We start from the raw sequence: 14,095 nt of genomic DNA on the forward strand, positions 1-14,095 counted from the left end.
AGTACCACAGCACTGAGACTGCCCTGCTTAAAGTCACCAATGACCTTTTAATGTCTGCTGATGAAGGCATGTGCTCAGTCCTGGTACTCCTGGACCTTAGCGCTGCTTTTGACACCATTGATCACAATATCATGTTAGACAGACTGAGGCACTGGGTGGGGATCTCTGGTACTGCTCTAGAATGGTTTTCATCCTACCTGTCAAATAGGAAGTTTTGCGTGTCTGTAAACAACTATGTCTCCTCGTTCTGTCCAGTTAAATATGGTGTGCCTCAGGGGTCGGTCTTAGGACCCATTTTGTTTTCCTTGTATCTCCCCTTGGACATATTATCCATAAACATGGCATTTCTTTTCATATTTATGCTGATGACACACAAATATACTTGCCCGTCAGATCCACAGACCCTGGAATGCTGAGTTCACTTAATAACTGCCTTTATGAAGTTAAAAAATGGATGTCAAATAATTTCCTCCAGCTGAACTCAGACAAAACAGAAATCCTGGTCATCGGGTCCCAGCAGATGGCAAATCAAATACTGCCATCTGCTGGTTCCCTAGTAAATCACATTAAGCCTGTGGCAAAGAACCTTGGTGTTTGGTTTGATAGTAATTTAAATTTCGAGCAGCACACCACAAAGCTTGTTCAATCATGTTTTTATCAACTTAGAAATATAGCAAAAATTCGATCTATGTTGACTTTTAAGGACACCGAGACCATTTTACACGCCTTCATCTCTGGATTATTGCAACAGCCTTTTCACCTGTTTAATCGACTCCAGACTGTCCAGAACTTTTAACCAGAACAAAGAAATATGACCACATTACTCCTATTTTAGCTTCATTACACTGGCTCCCAGTATGTTTTAGAATTGACTTTAAAATTCTATTGATCACTTTTAAAGCTCTTCATGGCCTCTCGCCTTCTTATATTTCTTTGTAACTTGGTTTTTGAAAAGTGCTCTACAAATAAAGATCATTATTATTATTATTATTATTATTATTATTATTACTTTGCCTGCTGTTTACTGCTCTTTTTGGGCCTCCCCAGCTGTTGGAGCCCTCTAACAACCAGCCTTTGTCCTAAGCTGCCGAATATGAAGTCAAAAAGTCGACACCTGTATCGTAGTTCTGAGACGTTGTTCATTCAAGATATGTGGCAGTGTTTCAGTAATCTGTTCTGTAGTGTGATGCAGACGTCGAGTTACACACACAGCAGCAACTTAATAATGTTTGACAATCCTCTGTCTGTCCGTTTCCATGGTTACAGGTCTGTGTGCAATCCACCTGGCAGTGCTGGCCAATCAGCTGTTTTCTCTCAGAGAGCTGCTGGAGGGCGGGGCTAACGTGGAGGCTCAGGAGCGCAGCAGTGGACGGACCGCCCTTCACCTCGCCACCGAGGCCGAAAACGTGTCGCTGGCCGGCTGCCTGCTGCTGGAGGTACACACCTGGTGTCTGCGACCAATCAGAGCAGAGACCTGAGTTTACCATAAAACACCTGTGACAGACATGAGTTTACTGGTTTAACTGGTCAGGCTCAGGCTGTACCCAGTAAGATCTAATCGTGTGTGTGATGTTTTCTGTCATCAGGGAAACGCCAATGTGGACTGCTGCACCTTTAATGGCTCCACGCCTCTCCACATCGCTGCAGGGCGGGGCTCAATCAAGCTAACGGCGCTCCTCATGGCTGCAGGTAGGAAACACAGGGACGCCTCGCAGTGAATCCTCCTCTGTTAGGACGTGGTTAGCCTAGCTTAGCATAAAGACTGGGAGCAGGGGGAAACTGCTAGCATTTCCTGTCCACGTTTTTTAAGGCGGGACGCTACAGTCCAAAATGATGATTTTGCTTCAATCTGTCAGTTTTCAGATTTCAAGATAATTTGGAACCATTATTATTGCCATACTTTCATAAAATCTACAAAACAGTCTTGAATAATATACATGAACATCATTGTTTTTCTATAAGTTTCATCTTTGTTAGCATTGTCTTTTTAAAACGCTCCTTATTGAATCACGTGTCGTTTGAAAGTTTTTTTTCTAAGGCACAATGTTGGCTTGTCCGTATATCAGATATCTATAAGAAATGTGATTATGTGACAAACTGTTTCTAATGCGTTAGCTAATCTTTAATCTTTCTAAAATGACGTTTCCTGTACGCCAAGTCATTTTCCTCGCTCTTCAAGGCGGTTAGCTCAACATAACTTTACACACTGTTTCTTAAGTCGTTTACAGAGTTGTTTTTTAAATATCTTTTATTATTCTCATTTTATGTGGCATTTTATCTGGAAATATCTGGGTGGAGGGGGATGGTCATATGCAGAGGTATATTTTGAATAAATTAAAAAATATATTTTGATAAACTGTTCTGTAAATGTCTGGTTATTTGGGATATTATCACAATAAAAACCAAAAAAAGCCAATGTGGATTTGTGTGATCATCAAATTAGTGCATATTTCTATGAACTAAACTGAAAAAATATTAAATGCTGACCTTTTTTAAAAACAGTAGTTTAACAAAACAAACTCAGGGTTCACCTACAAGATTTGTTAAAATGACTCCATCTGCTGATGAAGACAGTGTGATTCAGTTGAAAGGTCTGAAAGAAGTCAAAGAAACAACGTATTAATCAGTGAGCTTTAAAGATGTATTATTAATCTTTGAACAGAGCCAGGCTAGCTCTTTCCCCCTGCTTCCACTCTTTATGCTAAGCTAGGCTAGCTATTGCTTTAATAACGCTGATCCAAATTGAGGCAAAATGGCTCAATTTTGTTGAAATGTCGTACATTTCAGCGATTTTGTGGCCTACAACAGAAAAGCTTCTTGGAGCCATACCCCTAACCCAACAGGAAGTTGCCCATTTGGAATTGAATGGTCATTTTTGGCGATTTACTCGTTCCGTACTTTTATGAACTCCTCTTACAAAATGAGTTTGATCGACAGTACATTTTTGCAGCGCAATCTAAAGGCACTGGCGATGAAAAGTTGTGCTATCTGTGAGTTTTCATCAAAGGGTGTGTCGTCGGCGTGGCGTTGAACATCAGTGATTTGCCATGAAACAGGAAGCTCGTGTAACTTCAGTGTACATGCTCACATCTGTATCAAGATGTCAATGTTTGATAAGAGTCCCGCCCTGAACACATCTACAAGCACTTTGAATCACCTTGTTGAATGGTGCTATACAAAATAAATTGCCTTACAAGCCAATATTCAGTTAAAGTGACAGCGCCACCTACTGGCAACGTGAAGTTAGCCATGTGTGACAATCATCAAAGTGACGTTTAACTCCTTTGTGAGGCGTCCAAAATGCATGAAAATTCAGCGCTGCGGATGTGGCACGCCGTGACGCGCGTCACAGTGCGACGGCCCGTCCAACGCTGCTTGCAGCTTTAATTAATTATATTTAATTATATTACAGATGTCCACCGCTGGATCAACACTCTTCACTCTCTGTTTGTGATTTCAGGCGCTGACCCTCATAAGGAGAACTTTGAGCCGCTGTTCTTCAGGGACGAGGAGTGCTGCGACGAGGAGAGGGAGGATGAGGATGAAGATGAAGGCTACATCCCGGGTACCACTCCGCTCAACATGGCCGCCACCACTCAGGTACGCCGGCTTCCTTTAGCACCTGGACTCCAGAGAAACCTGCTGGTGAAATATAAAAGCTCACTAACGCTTGTCCAGAGGCAGAAACACAACTTTCAAAATAAGAGCCTGATCATAACTACAGTTTAACCAAGTGGTACCTGACCTGCCCGGTATCGGCCATGGACGATCATATTATTTTGTCACCCTATGCATACCACACATCAAGCTTGGAGGCTCTATCCACATCAAACACACATCAGATACCAAGCATCTAAATGAACTTATATCACAACACAAGTCGTTCTGTAATCACGGTACATGGCTGCACAAGTTTCCTTCCACATACGTCTCCTCTCGTCCCACACCGAAGTCCGACCACTCTAACGAAAGCTCAGCTACATCTCTGATCAGCTGTTCACATCACTCAACTCACAGAGTAATTAGCTGACTAACAACAACAACAAACGCAGCAATATACATTTACAGTGACATCCGCTGACTTACTTTTGTTGTTTTTGCTGTATTCAGTCCAAAAACAGCTGTTTTCCGTGTCAATAGAGACCTTCATTGCGGGCCGCCATCTTGGTGAGGTCAGTGAGCTGATAAGTTGTTTCTCTCCTCAAAGTGAAGGAGAGAAGAAGAGCTGTTTTGGCGGAGTTGGTCTTTATCGGCCTCTATTGGCCGACCCATAGGAGCTACAGACGTGCAGTAAACCAATCGATTGGTCTCTTCAGTACGAAGAGAAAGAGCCCACTCACCCTGTAGGCTGTTCTGTTCTCAACTTGTGTGCATGTGAAGCACGGGAGCACTTTTGGAAACAGGAATATTGATCAACATTCACCGTTTTTATCAGTATTTCAATCTTTTGGAAGCCTGATGTTATTTGGAACGTGGTTGTGTTGACAGAAATAGAGTTTTGAAGAAAGCTCCCGATAAAAGTGAACGTATAAACAGTAAATCTGGCCAAAACATGGACATTCGCCTGGTACATTTTTGAAAGATTGTGTAGTAACTGATGTATATCAGTTTCTTTTCATTAAATTTACAGTTACAGTTGTATTCCAGGTGTAATAGAAGATATTCAGGCGCATTATAATGAGTTGGATGATGGTTTTAATAGCGATATTACTATTAAAATATGGATTTCATACCAGGCGAGGATGAAAATATCACATTTGCCTTTATTGCATCTCCATTTACTCTTAATAGAAAAATAAATAGGTTTATTTACAGTTGATTCATATTCCTCAGCTTCAGACCTGTCAAAGGAGACCAGGATTATGCATCTAGGTCTGATGGTTGAGGAGATATTACTGATTTATTTTAGGTTTTTCCAGGAAATAGGGGGCAGCTATCATGTTAGTGACCAACTCTGCAGCCTCTGAACCTTGCTGCAGTGATGTAGAGTTGTGGTCTATCGCTCTTTCAGTAATACTTCCTTAAAGAAAATATACGCCACAAAGATCACGTCCTCTGGAGATACACGTCTGTATTCTCAAAACTGCAGTTGGTGGTTTCTGGCCACTTGGGGGCGGAAACTAAGCGTGACTCAGCTTATGTGCTCCATCGCTGGACTGAAAATGTTTCTGTGTTTGCAGGTGTTGGAGCTTCTGAATGGGAAAGAGTACGAACCTCCACAGAGAGCTGCTGTCCCTCCTCAAGGTGAGTTTACAGCAAGGTTGCAGCGGACACGCGGCGTTCAGGCTGCGGATTGCAAGCTGATCATTCTAGACGATGCTTTTAAGCGACCTGATTCAACTACGCAGCCTACTAACCCACAAAAATCGAGACCAAATGACCAAATGGGCAAAATCTGAGCAAGACAACAAAGGCTCTGTTCAGACTGATGTTTCTGCTCATGTGACTCAGATCTGATGTGTTTATAACGGCATGAACAGCCCAGGGCCCTGTTTCAGAAAGCAGGCTTAACAAACCCTGAGCTCTGCCTGAGCCTGAGGTGGGAAACTCTGAGTTTTCGGTTCCAGAACAGCTGATCAGAATAAGTTCAGTCAGCTCTGAGCATGCTGAGCCTGATGGAAACGCGTGCGTGGGGATGAAAAAAAGCCTCATCAATGGAGCACCGATATTACGATTCACCATGGCAACGGTAAATAAAGGCAGAGCCTCCATTTCAATCGGGTGGAGCTACAAATGTGAATGCTGCCAACGCGGAACCTGATAGGCTCTAAAACGCAGGAGTGGAAGATCAGTACGCTAACATTATATAACTGCTACACAGCGCTGCTCATTCATCATTTACCAGACTGGACTTTCCTTAATGAATGATAAAGTGCTGGAATTCTCCTCCAGCCCATTCGATTTTAAATAGGAAGGCTATATTTAATAAGCTGGAACCTGATGGGACTAAATGCCGGTTGGCAATCATGAAAATGTGCGGAGATCTGTCCTCACGTTGATGACAGATTGATCATAAAGCGTCATGTTCAACAGCCTGTCTGACCAGGATTTTAAAGTTTTTAAAGTTGTAAATGTGTTCAGATATGAGCTTTGATATCAACAGCATGAATGAGGAAATGAAACGGTGTGTCAGACAGGAGGGGAGGAGTCAGAGAGAAACTGTTTTCCTCCCGAGGAGGTGAGGTTCACAGCATCAGTTGCCAGAGTTACTGATCTAGGGATTATCTGATCTCACTCTCCGAAACAGAAACCCAGAGTTTCCCTCATCTCAGGCTGAACATACTCAGAATTTTCACTAATCCCGCTTTCTGAAACGGGGCCCAGGTCACATGGACTCTGATCTTTTCAGGCCACATGTAGGGATTCAGCGATTACCGGATTTCCCTTTTAACCGCGCTTTAAAAACGTCACTGTTAATTAATCGTAAAGGCTCGGCTACACCGAGTGTTTCTGTTGCACGAAAAGAAGCTGTGACAACTTGCACAAAACGAAAACAAAGCTACAGCAGCGGTGCACCAGCTCCAAGTGCCGTGCATATCAGAGACATGGAGGCTTCTACTGCACACCGGCTAAACTCTCAAGTTTTATTTCCACCAAAGAAACGACTGAAGGCAGCAGTTTGGGTAACTTTACACCAAGTCTGACCCGGGCGTTATTTAAGAGGTGACGGATCACCTGTTCAAAAACTTGCCGTTGAAAGGTTGCTGCTAAAGGAACGAATACCTACATTAAACTTGATGCAGCACCTGCGGGACACCCAAGTAAAGGCAATACATAATAACGGAGTTAAATAACGTGGCAGGTTGGTAAGCAGTTGTTATTGTTTCAGACCCACAGCAACAACAGCACTGCTGCACTGAGGCCCATTATTTTCAGTGGCTTCAGCAGCGTCAGGGCGGGTCGTTGCCGCGTCGAGCAACGCGCACCGCACGACCAGCTTGCGCTGAGCAGCTTCCACGCAGAGCAAATCGCTTCTTTTCTGAAAGGGCCTTTATGGAAGGACGTCGTCCTCTGCAGACCTTTAGTCACTGAACATTTACCGTTACATCCTGTGGCCTCCTCCCGTCTGTTGCCAGGTGTGAAACACTAACATCAGGAGCTGACAGACTTCCAGGACTGCAAACTACCTGCATTTCAGTTATTAATAACACTGCGTGAGAGAGGTTCTCAATTTCATCATCATTTTGACTAAAAGATACGTTTGGATGAGAGTTGATGACAGTAGCCGTCTTTCCATCAACGTTTTTTAATGCGCATTTTGAAGTGTCGTGTTAGAAAAGGTTGATGAAACGGCAAAATAAAAAAAAAACTCCTTCATTTCACTAAAGTTTTTCTGCTCGCTTGAGGTGAGTAAATGCTCTAAACGGGAGATGGAAACACTTTTACCGAGTAAGTTCTGACGTAGTGAACTTGTAACTCACGTCTGATCAGCTGTTTCTGCTGTCGGCGTCTCGCCCGGTTGTGCAGAGTTCTGCACGCCTGGCGAGTTCCCGCAGCTCGCGGCCGGTGACGCTCATTTGTGCTGAGAAAAGAGGTGGGTGCAGATCTGGGCAGGAAGCCTTCATCAGCTGTTCTGCCGAACGATGCGTTCACCTCTTAAAGGTCCTTCTCAGATCCTTTTGTTCTGCACACTTGCTGAATCTCAATGAACGCTGCTTCTACTGAGTGTAATAAAATATTAACGCCCTCAGCTTCATGTGACCAGTTCTGTTTCTGGTTTGGAACCCGGACTTCTTGTTTATTACAGCCGTGTGTAACGTCAACTACTGACGTAACGACGCTCGCCGCAGCCTGGTTTATTCGCTCCAAACCAGCTGATGGAAACGCACACATGTCGCAATTTCTTTTTTTTTTTTGTTTCTCTTTTGCAACATTTCGAAAGTCCGCTTAAAATTCTCATGACAGTAAAATAGGATAACAATTTCCGCTGGTGGAGAAATAAAGTCAATATTCCTCTTATATTAATACTTATTTATTACTAGTGTTGTGAAATAAATTCATGCAGAATAATCGTGAAACCGTGATTATTTCTCAGACTACAATCGTACCAACAAAATCTGTAATGGTTGCGTCCCTAGTCTCATGTGGTCCACATCAGATTTGTGACTCCAGTCTGGACGGTCAGATTGGATTCGTGCGACGCTCACGTCACTCTAGAGCGCCCACCGTCGTTCTTCTGTTCTAGATGGAGCTCAGACACGTAGTACAGCAGCGATGCAGTTGGTCAGTGGACTAGTCAGTTCTCGTTATCATGTGCTCATGAATTCTGTTCTGAATGAAATCAACTTAAAAATAAAACCGTAGACGCTAACCTCGGTGGCCCCCGCGTTTCCTTCTGTACGACAGCGTGCTGCGTGTGACGTCGTGTTATTCAGCCCGTGGTCAGTTCACACTTCGTTGAGATGTGGGCCACATTTAACTAAACTAAAGTGAACCGTCAGTGAACGCAGCTCACGTCAGGCAGAACGCCGTCTGTGGGGCGGTGAAGCCGTGCTGAGGACGCAACAAAACCGGGTCTGTGACCTCTGACCTTTAACTAAAGCGAGCTGTACATGAAAGTGGAGGAGAAGCCTGGACTGTTCATATAAATGTGTGTGTGTGTGTGTAGGCGACCTGGCGAGCCTGGACATGGAGGTGAAGCAGGAAGTGTGTCGTGCTCTGGAGAGCGAAGGATGCTGGGAGAATCTGGCTCACGGTCTGGGTCTCGGGATCCTCAACACGGCCTTCAGACTGAGCCCCTCCCCCGCCAAAACACTGCTGGACAGCTACGAGGTAACACACACGATGACTGTGTTACTCCTTCGCCATGACACGCCTCCGCTCCTCCTGTCGTGACCTCTGACCTCCGTGTTTTTCTGTCCTGCAGGTTTCAGGCGGGACGGTCCGGGATCTGCTGGCCGGTCTGAGGTCAGTGGGAGAGTGCAGAGCGCTGAGCGTCCTGGAGGAGGCGCTGCGTCACCTCGGCGACCAGGAAACGCAGGCGGCCGACGAGACGAGCGGTGAGCAGACGGACGGGTCACGTGACCGCTTATCCCTCGGTCCTGTTGGTCACCGTGACAACCCGTCACTCTGCTGTGTTTTCTTTTCTCCCCGCAGGCGAGGCTCTGTGCGCTCAGGTCCAGGACCTGAAGGTGGACGTTCGGATCGACAGCGGGGTGTGTGACAGCGGGGTGGAGCTCTCCACAGCGTAACGATCTCATTGGCCGGCGACCCCCCCGTTCACCCGCCATCCGGCGATGGATCGGCTGAGCTGGTCCCTCAGAGGAAACACTCCTCCTCTCCATGAATGTTTCTCATCACAAAACCTTTTAAGCTGTTTTTAATTACATGTGTTCGACTGTGTTTCATTTTTTAAACCCCGACGAGACAGAAGACAAAGTCGCAGCCGTTCAGCTGACGTGAGTTTTAAAAAGTGAGCGATTGATTCTTGTTCTGTAGAAAAAAGAAATATTTGGTTTGATGTTTTGCGCCCACACTACACTCCAGCAGCCCAACCAAAGAATGTAAATCTGTTCCTTATGAAATGAACCCGGCTCCTCGGGGGGCTCGGCGGCAAATTGTGTAAACGAGCCCCTCGACTGTCCCGTGGTAGAAAAAGAAATTGATTAGTTCGACTTAATGATCCACTGACCCTTGTTTGGAACCAGGTGTTGGCGGCTGGGCGGGTGGATTTTAAGATTTCCGGCCTTCCCGATGAGGCGTTCAGCTGACGTCCAGCGTCTGGGGCCAAAGGTGCTATTAATACTGGAATGATTGTAAAGAGGCTGATGTGCCCTAAAGGTCGTGTCCGTGCAAAGACTTGTTCTGTCCTCCATCTCGGCCCGGAGACAACTCTTCTTCTCATGGACATGCAAGCGTCGTCTTAAAGGGAGACTTCTGTATTTTTTAAGCAGGACCTTATTTTCCCATGTTTTTGTGTGTCTGTGATTAATTGGGACGTGTTTTAAACCTGGTCCAGTCCTGAGCGAGCTGCAGGCTGCCGCAGTGACACAACGTCCTCTAAAGGGCTTGTGCAAATTACATCGTTCACATACTTGCCTGCGTACTTTGCGTGTACCTTGAGAATTAAACGTGGATCCACTAGGGGGCAGATCATCCCTCGCCGACACCGGATTATCGTCCTTGACGACCTCCGAATTTGCACATCGTAAACAAACCAAACACGGCGACACTCGAGGAGGTTGTGATTTTAACGATCTCTGTAATTGTGAACTAGTTCCAGGAGTTTTTGTGTAAACATGAATCTCCTTATTTAAAGTCTGCTGCTGACCTTCTTCTTCTTCTTCTTTTGCGTTTAATAGCGGTTGGTTTGCTAACCTGCACACCGCCACCTCCTGGGCTGCTGTGTGTGGAACAGGAGGTGAACTGCATCTCGTGGACGCGTAGCGTTAATTCCTGGTAATATTATCAAGCTGCAGTTTCAGGATCCCCCGCAATCCTGGACCGCAGTTCTTTTGCGACAGCGCCATCTAGTGGAGTGGTGGCGGTAATGCACAGCAACACGAAGGAGGTCTGCTAGCTGTAGGGTTAACCGGTCGACACGCAAATAATCAATAACTTAGGCACACACACTCGGTGATGATAACTGGCTTCGGGGGGGCTGTCAAGAGTAACATAGCTAGCTAGCCCGTCAGCTAGCCGGCAGTATCAAAGTAAACAAGGGTCCTAGAAATGCTGTTCAGGTCCAAGGATTAAAGTCCTGCAACCGCAACCTCTGGTACTGCAGCTACATACTACTCGTTACTGGAGACGTGCACAACGTACGCTCCAAAGGAACGCAGGATACGCGTGGCAGCCATCTTGCAAACGCATAGTTAAAAGCAAGTACGTAGGGACAGGTAGGGTCCAGGTTTGAAAATACAGAATTCACCCTTTAAGACAGACTTAGTCTGAAACTGTCCTTTTAAGTGTGTGCGTGTTGTAAAGATTGATTATTAAAAAAATCTGTTTAGTGTTTTTTAATTTTAAGGGCCATTTAATTTCTGTTCGTCTCACCCAAACAAAAAATAACTCATAAAACGTTTTAATAGCAAGATGAACTTGTTTTAAAAAATGTTCTTCAGTCTGTTTAGTCTTCCTCTGCGTTCGATAAGAAGATGTTTCAGCACAAAGACTGGAAGTGTGAGCAAACTGTTATCAGAAGAGACAGAACACAGTGCAAGGCATTGTGGGAAACAATCCAGAGCTGTGAGGAGGAGTTTTCTCAGTGTGAAACCAAAGCGTCTCTCTCATATTTATATCTTTGCTCTGCACTGTACAGTTCAACATGAGCTTTTCATTGTTTGTATTGTTATTTTTTAAATAAAGTTTTATATATATACTTAAAGTGTGTTGTTTATGTTCATTTAGCTGTAATTAAATTACTTAAATTTGACTTTTGCTTCTCAGGCTACACAGAAGTAAATGGTGCCTGATAACTCGGCTGTTTGTATTAATGCGATATTTTAAATAGTATTTCATGTCATTTGTGAAATTTCGGGGTTTGCTAAGTCGAGATTCTGGCCCCACGCTAGAAACACGTTTATACCTTAATTAGTCCAAGCAGAAAATCTGTTCTGTACTTCTCTGCTGCTGTTAGTGACGAGCAGTTTGACTCCTGCTGATCTGAAGAGAACAAAACCATCAGCTCACACCTTCGAGTTCAAAGTTTCTCCTTCTGTATCCCAGGTGGAAGTATTGTCCTTTGTACTCCATTTATCCGACAGCTTGGGTCAATAGGTAGTATTACAATAATATCAGAGTACAGCTGGAACGATCAGCTGATTAATCAATTAAGTCGACTGACTGAAAAAAAAAAAGAACCTTTTGAGTAAAAAATATCAGATGGTTCCAGCTCCTCCTGAAGGTTTTAACGTTTTTATTTATAACATTAAAATGAATTATTACATTAAAATATTCATATAAAATAGAAGAAGTACTAAAACATAATAAAAGTTATTAAAAGAAACTGAAAATATTAATATAAAATAGAAGATGAACTAACATCTCCCAAAACACGGCAATTATTTTCTATTCAAAATGTATGTAAAACAAATGAATCACCTGTTCAATCAACACAGGTGAACGACATGAGAGCAATTTATAAAAATCTTTTAATTAGAATTTTAACTAATATGTCCTCACAAAGAGCTTGATAATAACAGTGATTTTGTGTCATTCCAACAGTAAAATATTGATGGTCCCTCATCAAAACTCCTGAGCTTAAGAGCTGAGTGTCCATCACAGTATCCTTCCTTTCCCCAGTGTTTCTATATAATTTATTATGTAACTTGTGTACAAAATAAAAAAGGCGTGAATATAATTTATTAAGTAACTTATATTTTGTTTTGCATGTTTCCAGTCATCGGCAGAAATGTCCTCCTGCTCTCAGGGTTCAATACAACCAGATTTAATAGTTTAATAAATTAATATTAAAACCACTGTTGCTGTTTTTGGTTGCAGTTCACGTCTGTGAAGGTCTTAATAATCATTTATGACATTTTCTATTACTGTGAAACCTTGTGAAACAATCCTGAGCAGAGTGTACCTGCTGCACACGGCCACTAGGTGTCAGCGTGGGACAGGTCAGCTGATCCAAGTCACAGAACTGTGAACAGGAAGAACAAAAATCACTGAACTGCCAGATTCCTTTTTTATTTTAATGTTTTGTCAATTTTATATCTATATAAATTATATCTTACATATTTAATTAAATAGAAATCTTCTCCCCCTGTGATATGTTTACACAAAACAAATCCGGAGTAATACACACGTATATATTTTGTTTTTTGTTTACACAAAGTTCTACAATTCTTTATAACTTGCATCTGATTCCTTCATATTTAAATACGTTTAAATCTGTTTATGTATGTTTTTTTATTACTTTTTGTTAAATGTTTCCATTTTAACAACAAAACAAACAAATAATAAATAAACAAACACCAACACATTCATTATTAACATCAAACACAGACATACATAAACAGTGAAGATGCAAATCAAGCTAATACAACTAAGGGGGCACCCACAACATAAAACAATTAATTACCACCACATACCACCCAAAACATTACGCAAAAAATATCCAGTAAACAATTTAACAAAATGAAAAGCAGCTGACCAGCGACTGATTGTGTATATGGTTGCATTGTGAAATCTTGCTGAAGCACGTTCTAAAACAAAAGCATCCAGGCAGAGATATAATTACTGTTCACTTCAAACCAACCTTTCAAAATAATGCTGCCATTAAACTTCTTCTCTGGTGCGTGTCAAGCGCCACACCTGAGTCATCTGCCAGCAACAGAAGCCCCGGCGGACGAAGGCAGATTTACTTTTACATTTCTTCATTTAGCCGACGCTTTTATCCAAAGCGACTTACAGCTGCTGTACGTGTCAGAGGTCGCACGCCTCTGGAGGGGTTAAGTGTCTTGCTCAGGGACACACTGGTGGATGGGTCACAGTGGGGGATTGAACCCGGGTCACATCTTATCCACTGAGCGGTGATGGAACCCCAGATTAACCAACAAAAACCTCCAGAGCACTTTTACTATTTATATCCAGAGCCCCATGTGGACACTCCCAAAACATGTGGCTGTAATTGCCACATAATAAAGGCTGTTCCACATTTATTACACAATTTATTAATAGAAAGCTTCATCAAAAAATGAGTAGTATTATTAACTGATGAGCCAAATATTAAAATATTATTCCAAATAGTATCCCAATCCAATTTCACCCAGCTCCCTACTCCAGACTGATAGAAAACTGGAGCCCTATGCATAGCAAATACAATTTAGTAACCACACCCTGATTTGGTGTAGATTTCTGTAGTGTTCAAGCGCGGGATGGTTACCCATCTCTGAATCCTATGAGACACCATCCGCCCAGGAGCAGAGCGCAACTTAAGATAAAAAAATAAATAAGACAAACCGGGAAGGGAATAAAAATTACAGAGAGGTTGAAAAGACGTAAACACCTTTATTTGACCAGGAGGGGAAAACAAAAGGTTTAGAGCCTGTTAGAAGATACTTGCTGTGCCAAATAGGGGAGGATTTATGAAATTTATGCTTTTCTCCAAGAAACTTGCAGGACTGTTCCCTAAGAACATTTATAATGG

At 43.1% G+C, this 14,095-nt stretch overlaps 1 protein-coding gene across 2 annotated transcripts in view; it reads left to right on the top strand.

The window, feature by feature from the left end:
• The window catches only part of nfkb1 (nuclear factor of kappa light polypeptide gene enhancer in B-cells 1), a 55,963-nt gene extending 44,637 nt beyond the window's left edge, over positions 1-11,326 (top strand). For both annotated transcript variants that reach the window (XM_038699792.1, XM_038699793.1), the window contains exons 18-24: positions 1,267-1,436; positions 1,587-1,689; positions 3,461-3,600; positions 5,181-5,244; positions 8,609-8,772; positions 8,867-8,999; positions 9,097-11,326. In XM_038699792.1, coding sequence (XP_038555720.1) covers positions 1,267-1,436; positions 1,587-1,689; positions 3,461-3,600; positions 5,181-5,244; positions 8,609-8,772; positions 8,867-8,999; positions 9,097-9,191 — 869 coding nt within the window. In that variant the 3' untranslated portion in view covers positions 9,192-11,326. The remainder of the gene's footprint in view (positions 1-1,266; positions 1,437-1,586; positions 1,690-3,460; positions 3,601-5,180; positions 5,245-8,608; positions 8,773-8,866; positions 9,000-9,096) is intronic.
• Positions 11,327-14,095: the final 2,769 nt, after the last annotated feature.

Source organism: Micropterus salmoides, unplaced genomic scaffold, assembly GCF_014851395.1.
Source record: "Micropterus salmoides isolate LMB-PRFRI ecotype aquatic unplaced genomic scaffold, ASM1485139v1 Ms_hic_scaffold_5, whole genome shotgun sequence".
NCBI classification, from domain to species: Eukaryota; Metazoa; Chordata; class Actinopteri; order Centrarchiformes; family Centrarchidae; genus Micropterus; species Micropterus salmoides.